General features: G+C 48.7%; 7 protein-coding genes across 7 annotated transcripts; 4 read left to right on the top strand and 3 right to left on the bottom strand.

Moving 5' to 3' along the window:
• Nucleotides 1-3,434: 3,434 nt before the first annotated feature.
• SPPG_07617 (uncharacterized protein) lies at nucleotides 3,435-6,390 on the bottom strand. Its single transcript, XM_016755782.1, has 5 exons — nucleotides 6,070-6,390; nucleotides 4,085-5,908; nucleotides 3,942-4,007; nucleotides 3,728-3,872; nucleotides 3,435-3,666 (listed from the first exon to the last, which is right to left on the bottom strand). The coding sequence occupies exons 1-5, from the start codon at nucleotides 6,142-6,144 to the stop codon at nucleotides 3,632-3,634; spliced, it is 2,145 nt and encodes a 714-aa protein (XP_016605270.1). The 5' UTR covers nucleotides 6,145-6,390; the 3' UTR covers nucleotides 3,435-3,631.
• A 681-nt stretch (nucleotides 6,391-7,071) lies between these two features.
• SPPG_07616 (uncharacterized protein) lies at nucleotides 7,072-11,036 on the top strand. The gene is made up of 3 exons (XM_016755781.1): nucleotides 7,072-8,582; nucleotides 8,647-9,463; nucleotides 9,529-11,036. The coding sequence occupies exons 2-3, from the start codon at nucleotides 8,700-8,702 to the stop codon at nucleotides 10,874-10,876; spliced, it is 2,112 nt and encodes a 703-aa protein (XP_016605269.1). The 5' UTR covers nucleotides 7,072-8,582; nucleotides 8,647-8,699; the 3' UTR covers nucleotides 10,877-11,036.
• A 230-nt stretch (nucleotides 11,037-11,266) lies between these two features.
• On the top strand, nucleotides 11,267-13,026 carry SPPG_07615 (uncharacterized protein). The gene has a single exon (XM_016755780.1). The coding sequence runs from the start codon at nucleotides 11,627-11,629 to the stop codon at nucleotides 12,740-12,742; it is 1,116 nt and encodes a 371-aa protein (XP_016605268.1). The 5' UTR covers nucleotides 11,267-11,626; the 3' UTR covers nucleotides 12,743-13,026.
• Nucleotides 13,027-14,618: 1,592 nt separating this feature from the next.
• Nucleotides 14,619-15,663, top strand: SPPG_07614 (uncharacterized protein). The gene is made up of 2 exons (XM_016755779.1): nucleotides 14,619-14,828; nucleotides 14,884-15,663. Exons 1-2 carry the CDS (start codon nucleotides 14,671-14,673, stop codon nucleotides 15,254-15,256), a joined length of 531 nt encoding a protein of 176 aa, XP_016605267.1. The 5' UTR covers nucleotides 14,619-14,670; the 3' UTR covers nucleotides 15,257-15,663.
• On the bottom strand, nucleotides 15,286-16,909 carry SPPG_07613 (uncharacterized protein). The gene is made up of 2 exons (XM_016755778.1): nucleotides 15,922-16,909; nucleotides 15,286-15,858 (listed from the first exon to the last, which is right to left on the bottom strand). The coding sequence occupies exons 1-2, from the start codon at nucleotides 16,774-16,776 to the stop codon at nucleotides 15,709-15,711; spliced, it is 1,005 nt and encodes a 334-aa protein (XP_016605266.1). The 5' UTR covers nucleotides 16,777-16,909; the 3' UTR covers nucleotides 15,286-15,708.
• A 1,409-nt stretch (nucleotides 16,910-18,318) lies between these two features.
• Nucleotides 18,319-22,521, top strand: SPPG_07612 (uncharacterized protein). Its single transcript, XM_016755777.1, has 4 exons — nucleotides 18,319-18,400; nucleotides 18,525-18,776; nucleotides 18,948-21,098; nucleotides 21,165-22,521. Exons 3-4 carry the CDS (start codon nucleotides 18,965-18,967, stop codon nucleotides 22,376-22,378), a joined length of 3,348 nt encoding a protein of 1,115 aa, XP_016605265.1. The 5' UTR covers nucleotides 18,319-18,400; nucleotides 18,525-18,776; nucleotides 18,948-18,964; the 3' UTR covers nucleotides 22,379-22,521.
• On the bottom strand, nucleotides 22,502-23,957 carry SPPG_07611 (uncharacterized protein). Its single transcript, XM_016755776.1, has one exon. It carries the CDS (start codon nucleotides 23,865-23,867, stop codon nucleotides 22,566-22,568), a length of 1,302 nt encoding a protein of 433 aa, XP_016605264.1. The 5' UTR covers nucleotides 23,868-23,957; the 3' UTR covers nucleotides 22,502-22,565.
• Between the last annotated feature and the right edge of the window lie 36 nt (nucleotides 23,958-23,993).

Below are 23,993 nucleotides of genomic sequence, written 5' to 3'. Positions count from 1 at the left end.
ATCATCATCCATCCCAAGCCCAAGGGGCTTGAGAACATCCGAGGGGGTTTGATAGCGGAGATGTGGTTGGACATGCATATGGCTTGCTGTCAAACTGATTCTACTTTGTTTACAATATTCGTGTGCACACTTCTTCAGCATCATTCGCAAACATGAACGTGGTCAAATTGCGCTGAACTGGGAGCAGAGTTTCTCTGCACATGGTCCAGCCTGCGGTATCGGCATCATTCGACTATAAGCAGAGTTTCTCTGCAAATTATCGAGCGGGTGTAGTGTGTTGCATTTATTTGGCACCATTCGACTTTTGAGCAGAGCTTCTCTGCACATTTGTCTAGTGGACGTTGTGTGTTGTGTTTTTTGGCATCATTCGCAGTGAGCAGAGCTTCTCTGCACATTGTCCAGTGGGTGTTTTGGTTGATTCCTCTCTGCTGCCATGCAGTCCATTCATTTCTGGATTGTCAATTTGGAATATATTTATCACAGCCGAGTATATGCAAAAACAAGTGTTGGGTGTCATCGGACGGAGCAGAGTCTCACGTGTCCGAACTTCTACCCCTTGCGCGCGTGGGTTATAAAAGCGCGTCTCTTGCTTTTTCCCCTCCAGCATCTCTTTCCGATTTCCTGGCCATCGTCACATCGCTGCACGATTAAGGTAAGGCGGAGTTTGCTCTAGTGTTCTTGGATCTGGTACACGCAGAGAGAGAGAGACCATTACCTGAAGGTCAAGCGAGCCTTATGCCTATGCATAACGCGTCAAGCGAACCTCGGCAGTTTCATATTGCCCGGCAATGTGCTTAGTCCCCAGCGCTCGCTAGCCTATGCTGGCCGGTGTTCTCTGGTCGCAGAGTATCCATGGAATTCGTTCCGTGGATACAGGATGCACTCGCGGTGAACCTCCCCACATCCTAGGCCCCCTGAAAAGGCGGTTCTTCTGTAATTCAAGAGATGTGCTCTCTCTCTCTCACCGTGCGCATTGATACTGGTCAAACTCACGCTGTTTTTTTCTGCATGTAGTCATACCTCAAATCTCTTTACCTACCGCGCCATCGTCCCTTCGCTGTATGAGTTGACCGGTAAGGCGGGGTTTGCTTCAGTATGCTTGGATCCGATACAAACACACACAGAGAGAGAGAGACCATTGCTGTTTGATTTTGGGCGCGCCTTATGCATATGCATAACGTGTCAAGCGAACTCGGCAGTTCCAGATTGCCCTGTTCGTGCTCAGTCGGCGGCTGCCCGCTAGCATTGTGCTGGCCGGTATTCTGGAGGTACCAAAGTATTGCATGGAACCAATTCCATCCAATAGAGGTTGCAGCGCGGTGTTCCCCACTTCCTAGAGCCCCTGATAAGGCGTTCTTTTGGTGCACCAGAGAATGCTCTCTCTCTCGCTCTGTGTCAGTATACGTAATACTGGTCAAACTCACGCTGTTTCTCTGCATGTAGTCATACCTCAAATCTCTTTACCCACCGCGCGTCGCCCACTTTCTCTTGTCGCCATCGTTCCTCGCTGTTGAGTTGACCGGTAAGGCGGGGGTTTGCTTCAGTATCCCTGGATCCGATACTCACACAGGGAGAGAGAGACCATTGCTGTTGGAGTGGGCGCACCTTATGCATGTGCATAACGTGTCAAGCTCGGTCCGCGGTGCCCGCTAGGCTTGTGCTGGCTGGTATGCTGGGGCGCCAGTATACATGGAATTGGTTCCATGTATAGAGGATGCAGCGAGGTTTCCCCACATCCTAGAACCCCTGAAGAGGCGTTCTTTTGGTGCATCAGAAAGTGCTCTCTCTCTCTCTGTATCAGTTTCCATAATGCTGGTCAAACTCGCGCCATATCTCTGCCTGCTCATATAGACGACGGGAATACGAGATTTAGTAACTCAAGCGATCTTCTCGGATGCTCCTTCCAACAAGTACAATGTCCTTTGATCCGAAAACACAGTTAGAGAGGGACCATTGCTGTTGGATCATGGGCGCACCTTATGCGTAGGCATAACGTGTCAACGAATCGGCAGTTTCACCTGGCTGGTATGCTGTATGTACCAAAGTATTGCATGGAACCAATTCCATGCAATAGAGGAGGCAGCGCGGTGTTCCCCACTTCCTAGAGCTCCTGATAAGGCGTTCTTTTGGTACACCAGAAATGCTCTCTCTCCCTGTGTCGGCATTCATAATACTAGTCAAGCTCACGCTCAACAACATAGGCGGTTGGACGCCTCGGGGACTGTTCATGATAAGCTGAAGTGCTGCTCCCGCTAACAACTCAAAGGAATACATTTTTTGCGAAGCAATAGCAGCATTGATACCGTTTGGATGATATGAAAGAGCTACGGATTCAAGGCAGCCGATATTTAGCGTTTGCATAAGGTAGGTATCATAATGCACTGTATGCTTATTGATGAAGGAATCCAATATAGTAGGTGGGCTTGACATACCCAGTGGTCTCCAACTCACTCAAGGCTGTTGATCTATGTGGACCCGGCTTGGGCTCTTCAATTTCTATATGTAGAGGTGTTCTATGTCTCTGGATTTGAGGTAAGGTTGAGGAGATGAAAAAGGCACTCTCGACGATCCAATGGCTGGACTCTGGTAAACTGACGTGCAAACTCCTGAGCACCGAAATGAGAAGTCAGGACAGCGTACCTTGCTCCATGTCTTGATCATAGACATAGAGCTTGGACAATACAACACTTTGGCCAGACCTGTGCGATAATTTTCTCACTTCAGCAGGATAAAGTGTAGAGCTGTATAATCTTTTGCTTGCACTGTTGGATGTGCAACAGCACAACTCTAAGGCCCTGTTCACATTTTGGGTGTGCAAGAAGTATTTCTATTCTTCTCGGGTTTGTACGGTCGATGATGGTAAGCGGGCTACCCGCACAAACTGCTGCTCCTTCCATTTTTGCGCAAGGGTCTGATAGTGAGGAGTGCTTGAATCCGGTGCAATCACGTTTTCGTTGTCGCCAAAAAGGACGGATATGGACAGTATAGGTTCAGTTAGCCACGCAGTCTAACCCTCAGATATTTTGTTTCAACGGACAACTGCGGGAACGAGATTCACATTTATCGTCATCGCAAAGATGCGCAACAAAATTATAGGTTGGTATATATGTCAGCTTTGCCATGACTGCGGTCGCGGTCCGTGGTCCTTTGGTAATGTCTTTGCGCTGGCTGCTGCGGATGTTACAGTTCCTTGTTGACGCCAACTGGGTTGGCGATGGTGCTCATTGAGACTTTGACGTGACGTCTATGGGTTTGGGGAAGCATCCGTGAAAGACCTACAGGGGACCTTGTCACCGGCACACGAACCGTAAGCTCGTCAAAGACTGTGATTGTGTTTCATGGAGGACGTTTAGCAGATGATCAAGATTCACTATCGGCCTGATACAACATGTCACAAAGTTGATAAAGGCCGGGTTGCGAAGTATGCAAAAAAAGCTGCAACAAATGATACAATCCTATTTTTGTCTCCAGGCCACTCGCCGTCACAGCCAAACTATGCAAAAAATTCGCTAAAACAAATGATACCTATATGCATACAGATGTTCTACATGATTCTAGCCGATCACATAATGCAATCCATCCCAAGTAGAACCGAACCCGTCGCCCTTCGCCCATGGATGCGCAAAACTTACTATGCTTGTTGAGCTGCCCAGCGCTTTTTCCGAGCTGCATACAAGAGATCAGTAACTTTGTCTTTTACCAAAACGGACAATACACGAGTACCAACCGATTTCCTTGTTCCTCGTTATGCTTCGGTCAATTGCGTTGCGAGAGGCTACATCACGGATTTGCAAACTGAGCCGTGTGAGGGTTTCGTTCTTGGCCAATGCTCGGGCGAGGCTTTGTTCGGCGTCTGTTCCGGCTGGGGCGCGCTATAGAAGACAACACGATGACTATCAGTCCAGTGCGATACACAATAAACGATACTGTCGGGTACTGACTTGTTGTGACAATCGTAGTTCCTTCAACCCTTGATTCTCTTGGAGCATTTCGGCCAGAGCTTTGATCTATCATGATAAATCGATCAGTATCGCAGTCCATAATCTGTTTTCCATTGCCCATTTCGAAAAAGACAGAACATTACCCCAGCAGGCGCAATCTGGTTATTTGACAAATCAAGCACCTCAAGTGTCGTATTGTGCTTCAACGCTTCAGCAAGCTCAATTGCATTCTGGGTTTGGAACCCAACACCCTTCAACGCCACCTTCTTCAAATGGGTATTCTTCAAAAGACCGCCAGCCAAAGCAGTTCCATGCACAATCCGGAACACGGGGCAGTCTGTCAAGTCCAAATCCACCAGTGATTCGTCATTGTTCTGTATCAGGTTCAAAGAGTAGAGAAGCTCATCCAAAATAGGGTTTGTAGCGCGCACTGCGGCAGTTATTGCGGATACTGGCAGGACTTCACCGTGTGCAGCTGTACGAGCTATCGGAGACGGTGCTGGGGATGAAGCGGCAGAGACAAGGCGCTCCAAGCTCCTTGACACGCGACGGTAGTCGGAAAAGAGATGGGCAGGCTTTGGCGGAGGAGTTTGAGGAGGGGTAGGATGAATAACGGGGGAGGTTATAGGTTCCTGTACGGGTTTCTGATCTTCTTTGGGTTCTTCTTTCTGAGACTGTGGCTTGGGCTCTTCTTTGACTTCCTCCTGAATTTCTGCCCGAGGTACCTCGATGGCATTCGTCTTGGGTTCCTCTGTAGCCACAATCTTTTCAAAAGATTGTTTATTGCCAGTATGGTCTTCCTGTTCCACAGGTGTGTCTTTGATCTGGAAAGTGTCAGAAGACTGTTCCTCCGCTGCGCTAGCAACAGGTGGATCTCCTACAGCAGGTTCTCCGGCTATCGCTCCTTCGGAGCTTTGAGACTTGTTTTCAATTTCAACGACATTGATAACATCGGCCAATGTCTCGCCATTTGCGGAAGAATCCGCTGGGACATCATCTGCAATATCTTGCTTGACCTCGGTTACAGATTCAGTTAGATCCACTGTGTTACCTTCGGAAAGCACATTGCTAACCAGCGGGAGCGCAGTGATGTCCGCATATGCAGGATCGCTACCATCCATTGTAATCTCTTCAACGGACGCAACGACTGCAGAAGGCGTGATATCCTCAACTTCCGACGACCGCTCAACTGGGATGCTGGTGGGGTTCTCTTCTGGTTGGATATGTAAATCTCTCTCCTGAATGACGTTGGCATCTGGGACTGGATCAACGTGTTCGGTAGATTTCGTAGATTTCGTGTTCTCAGCTAAGCCTTCGAGAAGTTCGTTGAGGTTCTCAGTTGGAGTGCCGGCAATGAATTCCTCGAGAATGTCGGCAGCAGCATGTACATCAGGAGACGTGCTGGGTCCAGTCTGATGCGACTTTAGCTCACCAACACAAACTGGCGATGGTGACTTTGAAACAGCCTCAACAAGATCGGGTGTACCGCCGAGTTCTGGGGTGTCAACAACCTCGTATTCATGTACGCGGTCTGTAAAAACACTATTCACCGACCCAGCCATATCCACAGTACGATCGTCAACGTTCGTATCGCTCATGACTTTTGGGTGTGGCTCGCCGGAGGAATCCCGATCGTCCACAAGAGCATCGGCAGGGACGGTCTCATCGTCAGTTCGAATATTCTCCTTCGTTGTCACGAAGTCCAGATTTGATTCGACGTGTTCGGTGCGGTCGGTGAGCACCACACTGTTGATCAAATCATATTCGTGGACAATATCGTCAGTCGCCACTGGAATTGAATCTGAAGGGTATGGCTCTTCATTGCCAGTCTCAATATTCACTGTCTCCGAGGTCCCTTTTTCTACTGCGTTCTCTTGTTCCTCCACGACGTGCCGGGCAGAAGACTGATCTTTGCTTTCAGCAGACTCATCGTTGCCTGATTCTGCTGGCAATGGGACAATTTCAACCTACAGATCTTTGTGCATTAGGACACAGGTTCCACAATGGAGCAAACAATCCCAAGGTAATCGCGACTATCGCCAACGTTCAAATGCCCACAGCCTCGACATCTACTCTCCTCTTTTGGCAGACTTTTTTCCCACCGACCATTGACATCTCTACAACTCACCAAAGGACTGCCATCTCCGTGATGCACTTGTGTTTCAGCCACTTCCAGTTCCCGTTCTTCATGTTCAGCAGCCATGGTGGAAATCCACGATAGCTAAAAGTATGACAATGAGAATATGTGTAAAGTCAATTGGGGGGAGGGACGATCAACAAAAGTGTCCAGATTGTTGAGCAAGAAGAAAAAGCAATGAGATATCTGGGTACTATGAGGTATCGAATAGGGAGAGGGCGCGGTGTTCCAGCGAGGACTTGAAGTAAACCGACTGCAAAACAACGCACTTTTCCCGCCGCCGTAGTTCGTTCGTTGGTGGTGGCGGGTTGGCAAATGGGGAGATCCTCGCCCGCTGCGTTTGGTGTAATGTCCATATACCCATATTTAGCTAAATTGTTTCTGATATGACTGTGCCATCAACTTGGGACAGCCGCGTTCGTTTGTGGGAAAATCAAAACGAAGGGGGGGTTACGATTGTGTTTTGGGAAGAGCGGCTCAAGAACAACAAGCGGCACGAATTCTCATATTTTTGGCGTATGGGGCGGGACGATATCACCCAGACCATCTGGGCGGTGACAAAAAGTTCACCAGCCGGGGGACCTTCCCGTCTGCTGATCCATCTTGGTGTTCCCTGTCCATTTCGTATTGCACTTGCGTGTGTGTGTGTACTGCTGAGGGCACGATCTGCTTCATTTCCATCCTGACACTGTGCTCCATGTATTTCAATAGTTCAAAAGAACGTGGCAGTGCGCCCCGAGCAGATGAACCAGATAACATAAGCGAAAGTCGATTGCCCCCACTTTTCTAATGTTCTTTTAGAGAGCTCCCTTTTCCCTTGTGTTGCATGCAACGAACGCGCAAAAAAAACAAAACTTTCAATTTTTAAACGTGTGCCGGCAAAAAAAGAGCCACAAACTAGTTGGCCGCTGCACATCCTAAAATGGAAATACCTCCTGTTTGTCTCAAAAGACAAGTCAAAAATGCCACTGCGAATGGTTGTGGATACAAACACAACGGATGAGCTCGCCTGCCGGAAGAAGAAAAAAAAAAACGGCAGGCTGGTGGTAGACAAAATGGACAAGAACGCCAAGGGCAGAATAAAAGGATTTGGGAACAGCAAGATCCCCTCTTCTTTCTTCACCTCGATTTGCTTCTCGCTTTTCCCCTCCCCCCCAATTCAAAGAGCAATCGTGCGGTGAACTCCCCCCCTTCTCTCACCCAACTCCGCAACGATCAAGCATTCGCGTCTCACCTCAAACGAGTTGATCCGCGTATTCCTTTAGAACGGCGGACAGACTTACTTGGGGGAAAAGCGGATCCCGGACTCTCACCGTACCTCATTCCCTCTATACTTCCGCTCATCTTGCGTGCGGGTCTGTAAGCTTTCTCAAGTTGACGATACGCTTTCTCATCAAACTACACTCCGCTGGCCGGAGATTGTGTTTTGTACTATCAGTGAGTACTTTTGTGACATAACAACCATATGGGCACTGTGCAAAACAAGCAGATGAAAGTGTGTGTGATCTGTCGATCCTGGTCGTGGGAAAAAAAAAAGCAGCTTTGTCAGATGCCATAAACTGGTTGTGAAAAACGGACTTTTCTCCCATTGGCTTGTGCGTTGATGGGCGCGATTGCAACAATGTCTCTTGCTTTTTCCCACGGTCAATATGGTTCCATGGTTGTTGGCTGGATCGCTTGATTGCTGGCTCCCTCGGTTTGAACGCAACCCCACGCGCTCCATTTGGCACATGACGTCACTGGATACTTTTGGCGGGCACCAACCGGATCCAATGTGAGGTTCCAATCGTGTTCCATTGCCAAAAAAAATGATCGGCCCCCCGATGCGGCTGTGCCTTCTCAACGGCCCCTTCCGAGTTGGGTGCTTGGCGGTTTTCTCTTACCCTTCCCCCCTCGTCCGCCAAGAACCACCCCTCAAAGACAATCAAGGCCGTCGCGAGCTCCTTGCAACTCTTGTACTTGTTGCTGGCTTGAAAGGTGCATCCAAATTCTCGCCGCAGAGCATTTAAACGGCGAGCTACTATTTTTGGATACGCCGCGACGGACGGTTGTGAAACTGTATTTTTTGCACGAGGGTCTCGGATATCATCAACTTTGGGCGCGCAAACCGTCCACGGATTTCCTGGCCCGCAGCAAGAGCTTACTCGGGCCGCCTCGACCTGGCCCCTTGTGTTCCTATCGGCGTTGGCATATGCGCCCCCTCTTTGCCTTTTCGCCTCTGTACATAGTGCTTGTATATCTGCTGCGAATCTGCAACGTTCCCAAACGTCAATCTGCCTCGGTGCTTTTGCTCTCTTGTACATTCTCCTCGAGCCCCGGCAGCCAGCGATCCTGCCCAACCCAGCCCATTGGAACCTACTTGCGTGGGATCATTGGGAACCCAGCTCACAGCACCCCTGCCAACAACGTTGCCGTCACAAGAGACACTATCTAACGTCTTTTGTGTTCTTTTGGTCAGGTCTTTACATAGATTCGTTTCTAGTTCGGACGCCCATTGGCACCCGGTAAGTTACCTGTACTTGCTTTCACATCCTTTTTTCAAACAGCTCATCCTCTTACGTCTGTTAGGCATACATAGACTTGTACATAACCTGTTAGATTTTATTTACTGATTCAACGATATGGAGGCTCTGCGACAATACCTCGCACAAGTCCCTTGGAAGCCAATCTTCCAGCGGTTACCTGGACTATGGTTGCTTTGCATGCTCCCATTCGCCTTCCTAGGTCCCGTGTACGCGCCTGTGCTCTTTGGGCTGTACTACTTTGCCCTCCATCTTGCATTTTTGGTGAATAATGCGCGTTCAGCCTACGGAATGTATATCGCTTACACAAATGCGAAACTGTACTCGATCACGGACTGGCTTCAAAAGTATTGCCAGGAGACTGGAACTGTGGACGGAAACGACACTCGTCACGACCTCCCCTTCGAACAGGTGATCCACGTTGTCATCTTGCCCAACTACAAGGAAGAGATGGATACCCTTTGTGAGACGCTTGATGTGCTTGCTAGTCACACTCGGGCCGTCTCCCAGTACAAGATCTGTTTGGCAATGGAGGAGAGCGAAAAGGGCAGCGTGGAAAAGGCCCAAACACTCATGAAGATGTACGCCGATTCCTTCTACGAAATCACTTACACTGTTCACCCTCTTGGTCGTCCTGGTGAAATCCGTGGTAAATCCAGTAACGTTGCTTGGGCTGCGTCCCAAATGGCGCTTCGCAGCGGTGGTGGCCTTGCCGGTCGTCACGAGCACGAGATCATCACAGTTATGGATGCCGATACCTGCTTTGCTGAAGATTATTTCAGTGCGGTTACCTTCCACTACACTACTGCTTCCCCTGAACAACGCAGGATCATGATGTTTGCTCCATGCACTGTGTTTGATCGGTAAGTTGATTTTTAACAGCGCCCTGTTGCCGCTCGGTGCTGACGTACCATTCCATATTTTCCAGCAACTCCAAGAATGTTCCCGTTTTTGTCCGTGTCACCGACATGTTCTGGTCTATTGGCGTCATTTCCAACCTTTACCCATCCTCTTCTGTCAAAATCCCCTGTTCTGCATATTCTGTCTCGATGGATCTCGCTCTCGCTGTCAACTTTTGGGATGCTGGGCCAGAAGCCATTGGAGAGGACATGCACATGTACCTCAAGTGTTTCTTTGCCACAGAAGGACGCGTGATTGTCAAGTCTATCTTCTCTCCTGCCTCTCAATGTAACGTTGAGGGCACTGGATCCGGAGTCTCTGGCTACGTCAGTGGTCTGAAGGCTCGTTACGATCAGGCCAAGCGTCACTTGTGGGGATCCCTCGACACTGGTTATGCTTTGCGTCGTACACTGATGGGCATGATTGCTCCTGGGTACGAAGCAACGATTCCCTTGAAGAATGCCAACGTTAACAAATACGGAAAGGAAGAGACGCCAAAGCTCAAGTATGAACCCTTGGTCATCATGGAGCTTCTTCACCGTCTCTTGGAGTCCCACATCTTGATGGGTCACTTGTTTGTCCTTATTGTCACTTCGGCGTTGATCTTACCCATCCGCTCCTCGTTTTCGTACTCTGTTGCCACATTCTTCTGGGGATACCTCTCCAGTGATCCTGTACACCCCTACGTCGAACTTGCCTTGAACGTGTCGTTCTGGACACGTATGACGATTGTTATTCCTAACGTGATCATGATCTGGTACTATGAAAAGTACCATCAGTGGGTTGGCTTCGAACGATGGGCTTTGCAGGAGGCTCAGATGCGTGAATCCCAGACGTTGAAGGTTGGCGAAGCACGACGAGTGGACTCTGCAACGGACCTCAGCGGGGAAACGATGGGCCATGTAAAGATTGCATCTTCACATGCTCACCTCCGCGTGCAACACCTTGGCAAGCGTGCCCAACTGTCTAGCGAGCGACGTTACCCGCGGAACCTGTTTGACTGGTTCACTATTCCAGTCGCTGGTTTCCTGTTTTACGTCATGCCCCAGTTCCACGCCCAAATCTGCCATTTGTTCACCGAACGTCTTGACTACAAGGTTGCAGCCAAACCTCAACTTGCCAAACCCGCGCAAAATGCAACAAACGTGTCAATGATTTCGCCTGCGCCACTATCGGAAGTGATTGCAACTGTTGTGCCTGACATGAAAAGCCCAACAGGTGCTGTACCGCTAAGTGTGCTTATGAGCGCCAAAATGATGGGACGGGTTGTAGAAGCGGATGCGAAAAGTGTCCGAAGCACGACAAGTAGTAAAGGTGATGAAGGGTTTTTTGAAGAGTTTGTAGGAGTGGAGCGAACAGCGAGCATAATGGTGTAAATTGGGTTAATTGGGGTATTTGGAACATAATAATCTGGGAACTGCTCGCTTGCACGGTTAGGAAGGGTAGCATTTTTTTTATACAGTTCAATCAGGTGCAAATCTTGTAAAATGATTTTGCTAGTTGGAATTTTTTAATATGTAATCTTGTTGCACAGGAGTTTCATTTGTGTATGCTCAGTCTTGATGTTTATCAACGTGGGTTGCACAGTGGCCATTTTGCACAGTTCCAGTGATGCCAATTGAGTAAGATTGCGTTTATTTCATGGGGATGGATATACAAGACACAAGTCAGCTGCTGCGGGCATTCATGACTCTCGCAAACGAGAAAACCCATGCATTTAAAACAATCGATGCAGTTTGTAAAAGAATAATAGCAAGAGTTCCCGTGGTAAAGGAACGGATCCCCCTCTTTTTGTACACAGTCTAAAAATACCCGCAATAGCGAGTGATTGGAACGATTCCCCGCGGCAGCGTGTACCACCTGGAAAAATGCAACACTGGAAAAATATCGACACAGAACACACAGTCGTTACATCCCATGAGATTCAAACAAAATGTGGTATTTTTAGCAATGTCTACTTGCAAGTGGGGTATGAAATATAATGGTTACCCTCGGCGTGGAAGAGCGAATGTGTGCAGTGCATATATAGCCTTAGGCTGTTCCTGTTTAGCCTTCCGCTGGTCAAGTTTAGTCAAGACACTCCATAGAGACAACACTCTGAGTCTTTGAATAATAAGCGTACGAGAATGGTGATATACAACGTCGACGACCCATACTGCCAGTACACTTACGACGAAAATGGAACGGTCGTTAACATCACCTATACGGGCCACATTAGTACGTGGGATACACCCCAAGCAGCATGTACAGGGGTCAACCTACGAGCAGCAAACATTGCACTCATCCTGACAGGAATCTTTATCATGACAACCGCCCTCGTCTTTTGTTGGCGGTTTCTCCTCTCTCGCCGCAAGACAACGTACAATTACCTCATGTTCATCTGTCCCATCATCTGTCTAATGGGCTTGTTGCTCGACCTTATTACCGTCTCAAACTTTTCCCAATTCAATGGACACCCCAATATTGGACATTTTCCCAAAGTGTTTTACTATTCGAGTTGTACTCTGATTGGATTAGCTCAGGGTGTGCGTGTGGAGTTTTTGTTGATTGGATGGGGAAGATCAAGAGTCTGGGCTCCGCGATTTGTCAAGACGTTGCTCATCATTGGCGCCGTTTTCGCCATTTGGTCCATTGCAAGTTTTGCCGTTGGAGCGTCGTTGGGGATCGAGAGAGCAGGGATGAAGTATATTTTACCGTACACATTTTGGTTCGTCACGGTCGGTGCCACGGACGTTACTCTATCCGCCATGATTCTTCACCTCTGTTACCGTCAAACTGCCCTGTTAAGAAGTTATGATACCCTCACGATATCCGAAGTACAAACGTTTGCAGCACAAGCCAAAGTAGCCGCAGCGATTCAATTAATAGGGGATCTGACTCTCGCCATTATCTTCAACCTGTCATCCGGTGGAAGTGGCGGGTTAGGTTATACGTACTCGTACGCCTCGACCATGTCCCTACCCTTTCAATACACCTTCCTGCTCTACTCTATCTTCCTCTTGCAAAAAGTCCAGCAACTCAAAAATTCTGGACCAAGAACGGGAACGGGAACGGGATCGGTGACTTCTGGTGGAAGCCATTCCGCCAATCACAACTCATCTGTCACCCACAGTACGAGAGGGTTGACATCGGGTGGGACATATACGGACGCAATGGAGAGAAGTGTGAAAGGTGGTTTGGCGAGGGCACCGACCATGAGGGATACTAGATCTGTGAGAGAGTCTGGCCCAAAAAATGTTTGATCAAGGGGCGCTTTGAGAGCGCTTTGAGATAGCTAGAGTCAGAGAAATTCTTTTAATCCTTTTTTTCTTTCTTGTACCAATGTTAACAGTATTAAGTTTTGGAACTCATGCACTTTGGAGTAGGATTTTTCTGTTGCGCTGAAACCTACTCTTTCTGTTACTTTTTGAAATTAGTATATGGGCAGGCCTTTCGGTAGTCCAAATTAGATCTCATGTAGCTCGAATATCATACAGAGAGGCATATTGAAAATAATACAAATTAATAGTCGAATGTAAATCTTTAAAGAGATACAATGTGTCCGAATGGAATTACTATGTCATCGGCCTTTCGGCCTCGCAGTCCAATAGGATCTACTAGCTCGCTTGGGTGGCATATTGGAAATAATGATCGAAAAATAAATATTTAGTCTACATTGTGGCTAACCATGCCTCGGAATCCCGATTTCATCCCCACAAACAAAATAAAGAAAGATAAATAACAATAGCGTTAATATTGACCTGAAACAATGATAAAGACCTGAATATGAACGTTTGAGCCTAGATTGGACCCCAATAACTTAAAAGATGCAAAACTCGGGACGATAATGAATATCAGTCTATCCCCATGAATAAATCCATGGATGCTTATGCTGAGTGAATACCCTTCCTGTTATTGGGCATCAAGTCCAGGGTTGAACGCATCAATTTAAACCCTCAATCCCCGAATCTTTAAGCCAAAGACAGGTGCGTGGAGATGACATGACGACAATATTAAAGATTTCTTTAAACAGCTTTCGTTTTCCCCTGCCAGTCGAGCCACTTATTTTGACAAATTGGAATTGAGCTGCGCTTATTCTAAACATGGCGCGTGCTTGTCTTCAGGTGGAAATCGTGGCCACTTTGGCAGAACTCATGTTGGATGACTTGGCTCCCTACAGTCTCCTTGCACAGGTCCGTAATTATTTCCTTCCCGCCTTGAGAGATTAATACATTCTAGCGCGCAATATAATTACCTCTACGTTCTAATATCATAGATCCCTGCGTAATTTATAATTGACATCCCTGTGGGCATTTGAAGGGGTGTGACGCGTAGCGGAGTTTGACTGCCCCAGAGGTTTATTTAAGAGCGCGAGGTTGAAAGATCCTCACCTCACCCGTACTCTCAAAACCCGAAAGGACTCTTATGCGCCGTTTACAGTCTCTGGCAACCCCCGCGATATCTACCGACCGTATAGCACTGATAGTCGCCGGGGGCCTGACCTGTAAACAACGCAAGATGCTTTCGCGTGTTTAACACTTATTGCTTGGATGATGGTCGCCATTTATAGACTCGGGCACTTCCGCGATGGTGATTAGGTTTGAGGTTGGCATCGCCGGAGGCCTGACCTGTAAACAAACACCCGCCCTTTTGTCCAACATCGAGATACTTTGACGGAACGATGGAACGACTTTTGTAAGTTGGTGGTCTGAAGTGTAACGAGCTGTAAAGACTAACTGCCGGAATAGTGCACATTTGCGGAGGATATATCCACTTTGTGGAGAGGGTACCAACGTTGCTTGCACAATGACGCCCAATCCGTCGCCTTTATTCCAAAAACAACACTGAAGTGGGAAAGGTGCTGCGCAGCTACTATAAACCATTAAGGGCTTTCAATGCTCATTCACAATTGTCATTCCTTTACACTTTGTTCTTCCTATCGCATGTCTCGCAAGATTCGACTGGATCACATGATCATTTGACTCAGCGTTGCCTAAGCCACTGACTGGATTCGGCGAGGCTGAGCCGAGTTGGCTTGTGGCAGGACTTTCGCACGCTCACAGCCAACTATCGCTAAAAGGCATATTCATCTGGAGAGTGCACTCTACCCTTTAAAATCATTCAAGCCTTTCACTACTGTACCTCACAGTATCATTCTCGTAGCCGCCGATTACGGCTGGCACTGTTTATCATGGTTGCCCTAAATGGTTACATTGTAGCTGCATTAGCGCTATTCGCTGCGTCACTGACGGAAGCGGCAGCTGTTCCTCGTTCTGCTCCATGGTCATCATCGTTATCGACAAAGGTGCTGATCAAACGAGGTACAAAGCAAGAACAGGTTATTGAAAAGTGAGTCGTCTGAATATGCGTGCGACATGCTTCATGTGGTTAACATTGTATCCAGACCCAACTTTTACGCTCTGAGTGGAGGCCCAGGATCCGTCAAGTACGCTGTCCCCCCTCCTCCAGTGGAAGAACCCCGCCCACATACGAACCAACGTGCCGAATTCCAACACGCGTCCGTCGCCCAGCCGATTGAGTGGCATGCGGACCGAACCCCATCGGCCCTATACGGCTCCTCACATGAACCTGCACGGCATGAAACACAAGAGGTTGTTGGAGGTGGATTGAGGGGCGGGTATGGTCATAGTGACCGGTGCATACGTGCCCTATTACCCACCGGAACGTCCTTGGATGCACCATCAGTATGGTGGACATCAGAATTTGGTTGTGACCGTACGGCCGATCATGTTACAGTCTGGCGGAAAAGTATCTAGCTGCAGGCCTGTTGCGGCGTCTGGATTGGGTTATGCAACTGGATATGGAATTGGTGGAAACACTCGATCGATGGCGTCCCAAGCGGGATATGCCATTGGTGGGAAGACAAATTGAGGGAAGGATTAGGATGTCGCCAATTGTATCGAGGAGGCTGGCATGAGAGGCCGTAGGTTATGGAGAATTGATGGCGGGATTATCGTGTGGAAAATCCCAGTAAATAGGCATTTTTTGTGTGTTTGTATATCATTTGGCGCAATACCTGAGAGTTTTATTGGCACGTTGCGTTACTCTCCGCCTCGTGAGCTGTGTGGACTCTCACAATGAGTTTTATTCTCCCTAACACTACAGCTGTGTTTCGCTGTTAAATACACAAAAGTATTTTGGATCCTGCTATAAACAAACGAGTACAAAAAAACCCCACGTGTGTAAACATAACTGATTCTCGGGACAATTACAAAGTTTCCCCTTTGTCTTCCTTTATAGGAACCTCATCTTCCTCCTCATGATGCGATGAGGAGTCGGTAGCGTTTGGTATCGGAGGGTATGGAGGATGTGAAGAACATCGTTTGGCCTCGGATGCTAAATGTCGCTTGAGCGCATCCTGTTAATTGAGAATATAGGTTAAGTATTTATTCACAACGTCGTTCAAACAAAAATCACATACCGATCTTGCAAATGACAGACTGCAGAATCCACAGTGGTGTGGTCGATCTTCGCTATGTAGCGATCGGGTATGCCGTCTTAGATCATGTTTACGCGAAAAGGTTGTTCCGCAGTATTTGCATACAAATGGTCTTTCCCCCGAATGACATCGCATGTGGGACTGAAGGTTGTAGCGCCTTGTAAACATTTTGGAGCAGTTTGGTGAAGGGCATCGGTACAGTTTGGAGTGTTTGGTAGTGCCATTGTGATGAGTTGTAACGATGACGGTGTCACCGCTCGCGTTGGTTGTTGTCGTTGTCACTGGAGGTATCTTTGTTATAGTTGGTGAGCTTTCGGGAGAGGTTGCGTGGGATTTTGGTGGCAGCGGAGGCGGAGGAGAAGGTTGAATGGATTGGCGGGATGACGCGTGCACAGGGGAGTCTTGGTACGATCGAGAGTGAGGCGAGTAAAACGACTGTCGATCGTCTTCTACTTTGATATGCACCGGGAACGGAGGGGCAATAGAGCATTGGGTATCGCGCGACCCGCACCCTGCCGCAGCGACAGCTGCCGGAGACCCTGGGGGAGGCGGGAACAATCGTGGTACAGGCGGATGGATGCGGCGGTCAAAATGTGAGTCCGTGATGGACCGATCTCCATACTCTTTCAAATCTCGTGGTCTAAACTGTGGAAGGGCATGTGCAGGAGTCGGTGGGGAGGCGGGCGGTTGATAGAAAGGGCCTTCTATCGCGGGCGGGAGGAGGAGTGGTGGGTGAAGAGAAGGAGATATCGAAAACTTTTGGTCTCTCTGAATCAGATCTATGGGCTTTGAATGCGTAACAACATGTGCCAAGGGAGGTAGCTCGAGGTGATTCATTATGCCGGGTAGATACACACGCAAGAAACACAACCCCAAAAAAACACCAGAACGATCGACAACAACGAACGACGGCGAAACGACGACGGCCCTCAAAGGAAAAAAAAAAAAAAACAGTGGGAAAACAATTCGTTGAAAATAACTTAAATAAAAAGGAAAAAAAACAAAGCCCAATGGAGAGCAGATGACCATGGTAAAAAAAGGTATCCAAAAAGGCTCTGTGTTTCAACCCATGGCCATTTTTTTTTTGTTTCACTCGCCGCTCAGTGAATGACGTCAGGATTTATAGATTATTACCATATTAGGATACATGACGTTTATTACATCTACACATGTGCTTAGTTGTTTCATGGGTTTGCGCATCTTGTGGGCGGACGGGAGGCTTGGCGATCAAAGTTGGGCGGGGGGTCACTCGTTTCACACATTGTTGTTCGCCTTGGATTCTTTTTTTTTAAGCAAGGCATTTTGTAGTCGCCAATCAACTTCGCCTCAGCTCCGGATAAACCGAGCAGGGGACAACAGCAGACCAGACCATTGATGGGCACAGCATGTGGTACGTTCCATTGTCATTGCTTTGTGGGGATAGCATGTCACTCTCTTTGTGATATGGCATGCATGCACGCTTGGATGGCGATTCTCAGCATCTTTGTTCGTGTCAGTACTTGTATCTGTCACAAAGTCACAAAAGTTGATGGTTCCACTTTACACAGGGCTGCATCCCCGAGTTGCATAATGGGTTCCGTTGAATTGTTCTCAGCAACCAACAGGGTGCATTGTAAGGAGCTCTGATTATCTCTGATTGGAAAGGCCTCTTGGAACCAGGTATGTGACAGAAAAGTGTTTGGGAACCCAAATGAAGCGGCGGGCTTGTCTCTTTATTTGGTATCATACGTGCATACTTACGTAGAATAATACACTTGTGGACCGTGAGTCCAGAGATGCGCTAAAGAGCTCCATACTCTCTCTCGCCCTTGTTTTTTTCTAGGATTTAATTCTTTTCCTCAAGGTACATTGCGCTCCGGGTATCGGATGGCAACAACTACAACTACATATCTTGCTTTTAAGTAGGGCTTCTTCCTGCTGGATCCAGTCAAACCCTCTTGTGATTCCAGGGCTGTAATATCTTGTGCCATCCTTCACCATGCACGTCATCAGACTAAAGACTTTGGCCCTCAGCGAGTGTGAACATAAAGTCCATAGTCACACAGATCTGTGTGGTGGTCGCGTGCCCGAGTCCGATTGTGGGGGTTATGGCCCATTATCGCCCATAATATACTGTAGAAAGATAGTCATTTCCCATGAGCTCTGCATGAATCCTTCAACTGGACTGCCTGTGGTGACTAGCGACAAATACGTCAGCACCGGAAATTATGCAATGCAACCTGCAAAGTCCACCGCCACAGTCGCAATGTCAGGGACGGGTTCGACTCCCGCTGCCTTCATCGGGTCTTAAAGAGCGAAATTTTCCATCCGGATACCTTCCAAAACGGGTAAAATTGAACATTGAGGCTCTGTTGCGCTTTTGACCAAGTTGGCTGTACGGGAAGAACACCTGTCGAGATTTTTTTGCCATATGGGTTTCTGTGGGCCATCAGCGACGTGAGTGGACTGGAAACGTTACTTGGTAGGTTGTGGGTGTGAATGGCCTGAGCGGAAATGCTGTCATGAACGGCTGAGGCCGGCTGTTTCATGGCTGGACAGCGGTTGATGGTGCCAAGAGCAAGATTTCTCATGCTTCCATCTTTTAGAGCGCTTTTCTTGGGCCCCTTTGCTCATTACATATTCAGCCGAACCTTGGCCTATTATCTCCAGTGTAAAGTCGGGTGCCCCCTTTTGGTGAATACTCCTGTAGGGAGTATCGGCGACGGTGGACCGTTGCGTATTGGGCTGAAGGCCTGATTGCTATCATAAACGACATTCACTATAAGACATCAGTGGAGGCAGTGAGCCTTGAAGAGGGAACCAGTATTTGCTCAAATTCTGTGCTCAAGTGTGTTGAGGTGGGTGAAAGATGATCGGCTATGGTACTTTGATATGCGCATGAAGCAAGAGGGAGTTGGGTGGATGACACTGGATTTGGCAATGGATACAAGTTGGAAAGCAATCCTTTTTGGGTCTTCAATGTTCTTCCCACTAGGATGTGTTTTAATGCGCCTTTTTTTCCCTGGCAGAGCAAGAAATATCAAACATGTCGGCACCACCACCACGACAGAATAATACCGTGTACATTCCGCCGCGAAGAAATATCCCCGCACGATTGCCTCGTGGAGGCAGCTCAACCGGTGTGCTCAGCGGCAGTACAGTGAGCACCGGACCGCCGACCCCTGCTGTCGACGTCAATCGTTCAGCAACTGTCGGCAGTATCCCGCCTACCGTACAGATTGCACCCCGCACAACATCTGGGGCAACTGTCAGCATTCCCTCACGGGGAGCTTCTGCGCAAGGCTTTCCAGATCGAGGGACTGCATTTCCTGCTTCAGGACAGCGAATGTCGTTTGTGCCCCCGCCTCGTCGTAATCTTCCATCTCAAGCTGCCCCACCATATCCTCCCCGACCTTCAGTGCAAATGCCTCTACCCCATTCAGCAGTGTCATACCCAGAGCAGCAATATCAACATCCACCATATCCGCAACAGAGTGCATATCCACCACCTCAAGCACAGTCGCCCTATCTTTCATCTCCGCAGTCATTCGAATCTCCATACGCACAGCCGACGGCAATGTTTCCGGAACCCCAGTACACTTCCTTTAACACGGGAAACGAATATGGTCGCCGTCCAGTGTCGTTCCACGCTGATGCAGATGTGCAGATACCACCTCGCCGCGAAACACAGCGATATTCATTCAGTGAGACATCCTCGATTTCATCCCTCGACGAAGAGGCATCGCGTCTGTCCCGACAGGGCTCCGATGGATCAGTGTATGCACCTGCGCCCGTAATTCCGCCAAGATCCACTGGATTCATGATACCAATGCGGAACACCTCGGTGCAGAGACCCAACATTGACACGTTACTGGATGAGGGCGGTATGGCATATGCGGCACCAAGGTATAATATAGAGGAGGCATTGTCAAAATGGCGGCAGGCGCGCGAATTGGCAGTCAAGGAAAAGGATTTGCTGAGAGAGGCAAAGGCGTTGTCAAACATTGGATGCGCTTTGCGGAGCCAAGGGAAATTGCAAGATAGCCTTAACGAACTTCGTGATGCGTGGGACGTTTCGACAAAGTATGTAGAGGATGCTGCGTGGAGATCCAATTCCTTGTGGTTACAACTGGTGATGCGGCACGCGGATATCGATAGCGATATGGAGCCTGATGAACCTAGCGGATCAGTAAGGACTTCTTCAACAAAGTCTTTCAATGATCCTGCCCAGGATGCTTCACAAGGCCCACCCATCGTAGTGTGGTTTCTGCAGTTGACGACGAACCTTGGGAACGGATATTTTTGCTTGGGACAGTATCAGGAAGCAATACAGTATCATGATATGTGCCGGCGGTTAGCGGAGGCGGTCCTAGAAGAATATCCGCTGCCGCCGGGATTTAACCTGCCAAACCTGCAGAGGACGTCATCTGCTCCTTCATTGTCGACGGGGAGTTCGTCTGAATCGATGCCAGGAAATGATCGCCGATCATCTTTTGATGCTGGACCGTCCACCAAGACCAAAATCAAGCTCTCGTACTTGCATCGACAAACTCTGCTCGCCCAATCCCGCTCTTTGACCCATTTGGGACTCTGTCATCAACAGCTTGGTCTGGATGACGAAGCGTTAAACTCGCACACACAGGCAGAGTCAATCGTCACCTTTTATTCGGCTCGTCTGCTGGCGTCCACCTCCACTCGCCGAGCGTCTCTATCCAATCCCCAGGCGATACCGACCGAAGTATATGCAGCAGAAGCTGCCATCGTGGCGAATGTTGGTACATCATATTATGCCAAAGGAAGATTGCCGCTGGCATTGGAGTATCACGACCGTGCCGCCAAGCTCTTTCGTAATATCCAGGACACTATGGGTAAAGCCAAAGAGGAAGCCAATCTTGGCTGCCTGTATATCGAAGTAGGGCGAACATTAAATTCGATGCAATGGATTCGGAGTATGGAGACATCCGGTAATGGATCACTGGATTTGGCAGAATGCAGACGGTACTGGGGTCCCCCGCGGTTGGAGACGATTAATATCGGAACGGGAAGCCCGGATGAGACCGCACCGGAAGTGATTGGGCAACCATTGTTTGATCAAGGCATTTTGGCCTTGTATGAAGTTGCAAAAGTGTTCAAGAGTCCTAATGATTGGATTGGGTCTATGCTTATTTATGCGAATCTGGGTAAGTATTTTTCGGGTTTGGTTTGACAAAGGTTCGTCGCAATTAAATCTATTTTTGGTTTAATAGCTGTGGGGTATGTTTTGCTGCATCAGCCGTACCTGGCTCTATATTACCTGTCAAAGGTCGTCCGTGATCCATCCCCCGACACATCAACATCGCCAACAGTACCACCCAACACGTTTGCTCCCGGTCCTCCCGGGACGTACAAACGTGGCGGCGTTCCGCCGTTCCTTTACCCCCATGTATATTTCACTTTGTGCCAAGCGCTGTTTATACTCACCCGCCTAAGTCAAGAGAATCCCGACCGACCCTTATTCCCACCAGCGACTGTCGGGAAGCCCATCGATCAAGGAACAGGTATACCGGTCATGGACCCGGAACCTGTCAACAAACTATTGAAGGCCCTCGACATGCCCGTTGTGGATATAAAAACACTCAACGACGAATCACTAACCGAGCTATTGGAAGGCTGTCGGCAGATGTTGGATAGCATTATGAACTTGCGGGCTCAGGCCGCTGCTACTCTTTATGCCATGGGGAGTGCGTCCTTGGATGTCACGCGGCAAAAGTCAGTCATCACGTCGGCTACGACAGGGAAGGTTGCGTGGGTCCTTGCTTCTGCCGGTGAGGGTGTACCGGACGATTTCCGCACATTGTATCTTGACGAAGGACGAGGAGCACTCGCTAGGAGTGTCAAGGAGCTTGCACAGGCTGTCAAGACTTGTGAAGCAGGGTCTGCATCAAGCGGTTTGTTGTCCCCCGTGTCAAATGGACTATTCGGCGACACGGGTGGAGTGCGAACGGAAGGTGGTGTATTGGGCACCATGTTGGATTTGGCGAATCATGACGAGGCGATAACGGATGAAGCTGGAATAAATCCCTTGACGTGGATTGGGCCTTCACTCCTTAGTCTTTCGGCGGATTTGATTGCATACGCCTTCCACCAGCACCTACAGCGGTTGAATGCCGGTAGGGATCTATTAGAATTGTTGGGCCTTCCAGCTGGCAAAGACGCCAATACGGTTCGTCGGACACTGTTGAGCAGTGCGAGGAAAGTGTATGGCAGCCAAGTTGGGCTCTGTGAATCATGCGGAGTGAATATAGTGTCGAATTTGGTGTCAGCTGCGGCAGCGGCAGCTGCAGCTGAGGAGGCTGGAGGTGGTGACGAAGTTGAGCCTGTACTTGTCAGCTTCAAAGGACGCAGAGCAAGGCGAGACGAGGGTGGAAAAGAACTTGCCTTTCCTTGTGAACATTACAAGTGGAGGGTCCCTGTTGTTTGACGTTGGTGTGTGGAAATTGTGGATGAAGAATAGTGTTTCGGCTAACGTTGTGTATACATGTCGTCTTTGGGGACGGGGTTTCTCACCGTCCAGTTGGCCATTTTTTCAAATTTATAGTGTTTACTTTTGAACTTTTTTTTTTTTTTTGAATATAGATACATATTCTGTTACTGATAACATTATGAATTCATACTGCAATGAATTCATTTTCATGTCCACGAGTGGGAGTACTGTGTATCTTTGTCTTTCTTCCTATTGGCCGTTGCCATTGCTCCTCACGCTCATCTTCCAATGGAACTTCATCCAAGTTAACCATATCTCTCCCAAAAGCCCCTCGAACCAACTCTGCCCTCTCCTTTTCACCCTCTTCCAACGCCATGCAAACCCGCCTAGCCTTATCAGCCACGACCCCCAAACTCGAGCGCACTACTCCACTCGCCAACCTCCCCTTGACGACCGCCCCATACATTGCCGCAACAAGGACCCCCAGGATTCCCACCCGACCCACCTGAGCCGCTAGGATCCCACCATACGCAGCAGCACCCACAGCCGCCGACACAGACGCACCAACATAAGCAGGCATCAAAGCCCAATCATGGCCTCCTTGATCCAATTTCGACACCAAGTCATGCAATGATTGTATTTTCTCCACATCGTGTAACAAAAATGTTGGAATAGGGAGTGAGAGGTCTTGTCGTGTTTTTATCCATGTGCGGATTTTGGTGAGATGGTTTGTTAGGTCTTTATGGAGGCTTCGGAAGGAGTTTAGGAATGTTGCTTTGGAGTGGGTTTTGGAGGCTGCGTAGGCGGTTGTTAGGGAGAGGAGGGTGAGGGTTGTTGTTGTTATTAGGGAAGTTGTTGTTGTTGTTGTTGTTGGTGATTCGGGTGCGGTGGAATGGGATGTGGGTGGGGTTTTGGGTGGAGTGTCGAGTGAAGAGGCATGGTGTTTTTGTTTCTCTGGATTATTTTCTGGGTGTTTGGTATGGTGTTGGGGGCGGGTTCTGTTTGTTTCGTGTTCATGGTCGTGGTCGCGCTCTTTTGCCATCTCACTCTCTCTTTCCCTCTCTCGTGTCTGTTTTCGTTCCCTCTCTCGTTCTCGTTCTCGTTCTCGTTCTCGTTCTCGTTCCCGTTCCCGTTCCCGCTCCTCTTCTTGCCTTCGTTCCCGCTCTCGTACACTCTCCTTACTACCCTCCCAATCCCGCTCCGCCTTTCTCGCGGTAAAAGTATCAAACTCAGAAGACCTCAACTGGTACTTAACAAACTCTCCAAAAACCTGTACGGAGGTTTTCAAAGCCGTTTCCGCAACACTGGGTCCCTCTGTACCCGTTTTTTGTGACATATTGGAGGTTGGGGTGTTTTTGCGTTCGTAGAGGGTAATGACTTGAGGGGCAAAGAGGAGGTAGTCTTTTATGGGGTCGGAGAAGGTGTATGTTGTTGGGTCGTAGAGCTCGGTTGGGAAGGTTATGTCGTCAAAGAGGAGAGAGGCCATGGTGGCTTTCAAAAGGAAATGTATGGTAGAGTATTTATAATAGAGATTTGTTAAAGAGATGTAATGGCCAGATAGATGCGTGGGTGCTGGGCAAAAACGTGGCAAGTCCGTCAACCAGAAGGCTCT

The sequence above is a fragment of the Spizellomyces punctatus genome (genome assembly GCF_000182565.1).
Source record: "Spizellomyces punctatus DAOM BR117 chromosome Unknown supercont1.16, whole genome shotgun sequence".
Classification (NCBI taxonomy): domain Eukaryota; kingdom Fungi; phylum Chytridiomycota; class Chytridiomycetes; order Spizellomycetales; family Spizellomycetaceae; genus Spizellomyces; species Spizellomyces punctatus.
The sequence above is the reverse complement of the archived record's forward strand: the minus strand, read 5'-3'. Positions and strand labels throughout refer to the sequence as shown.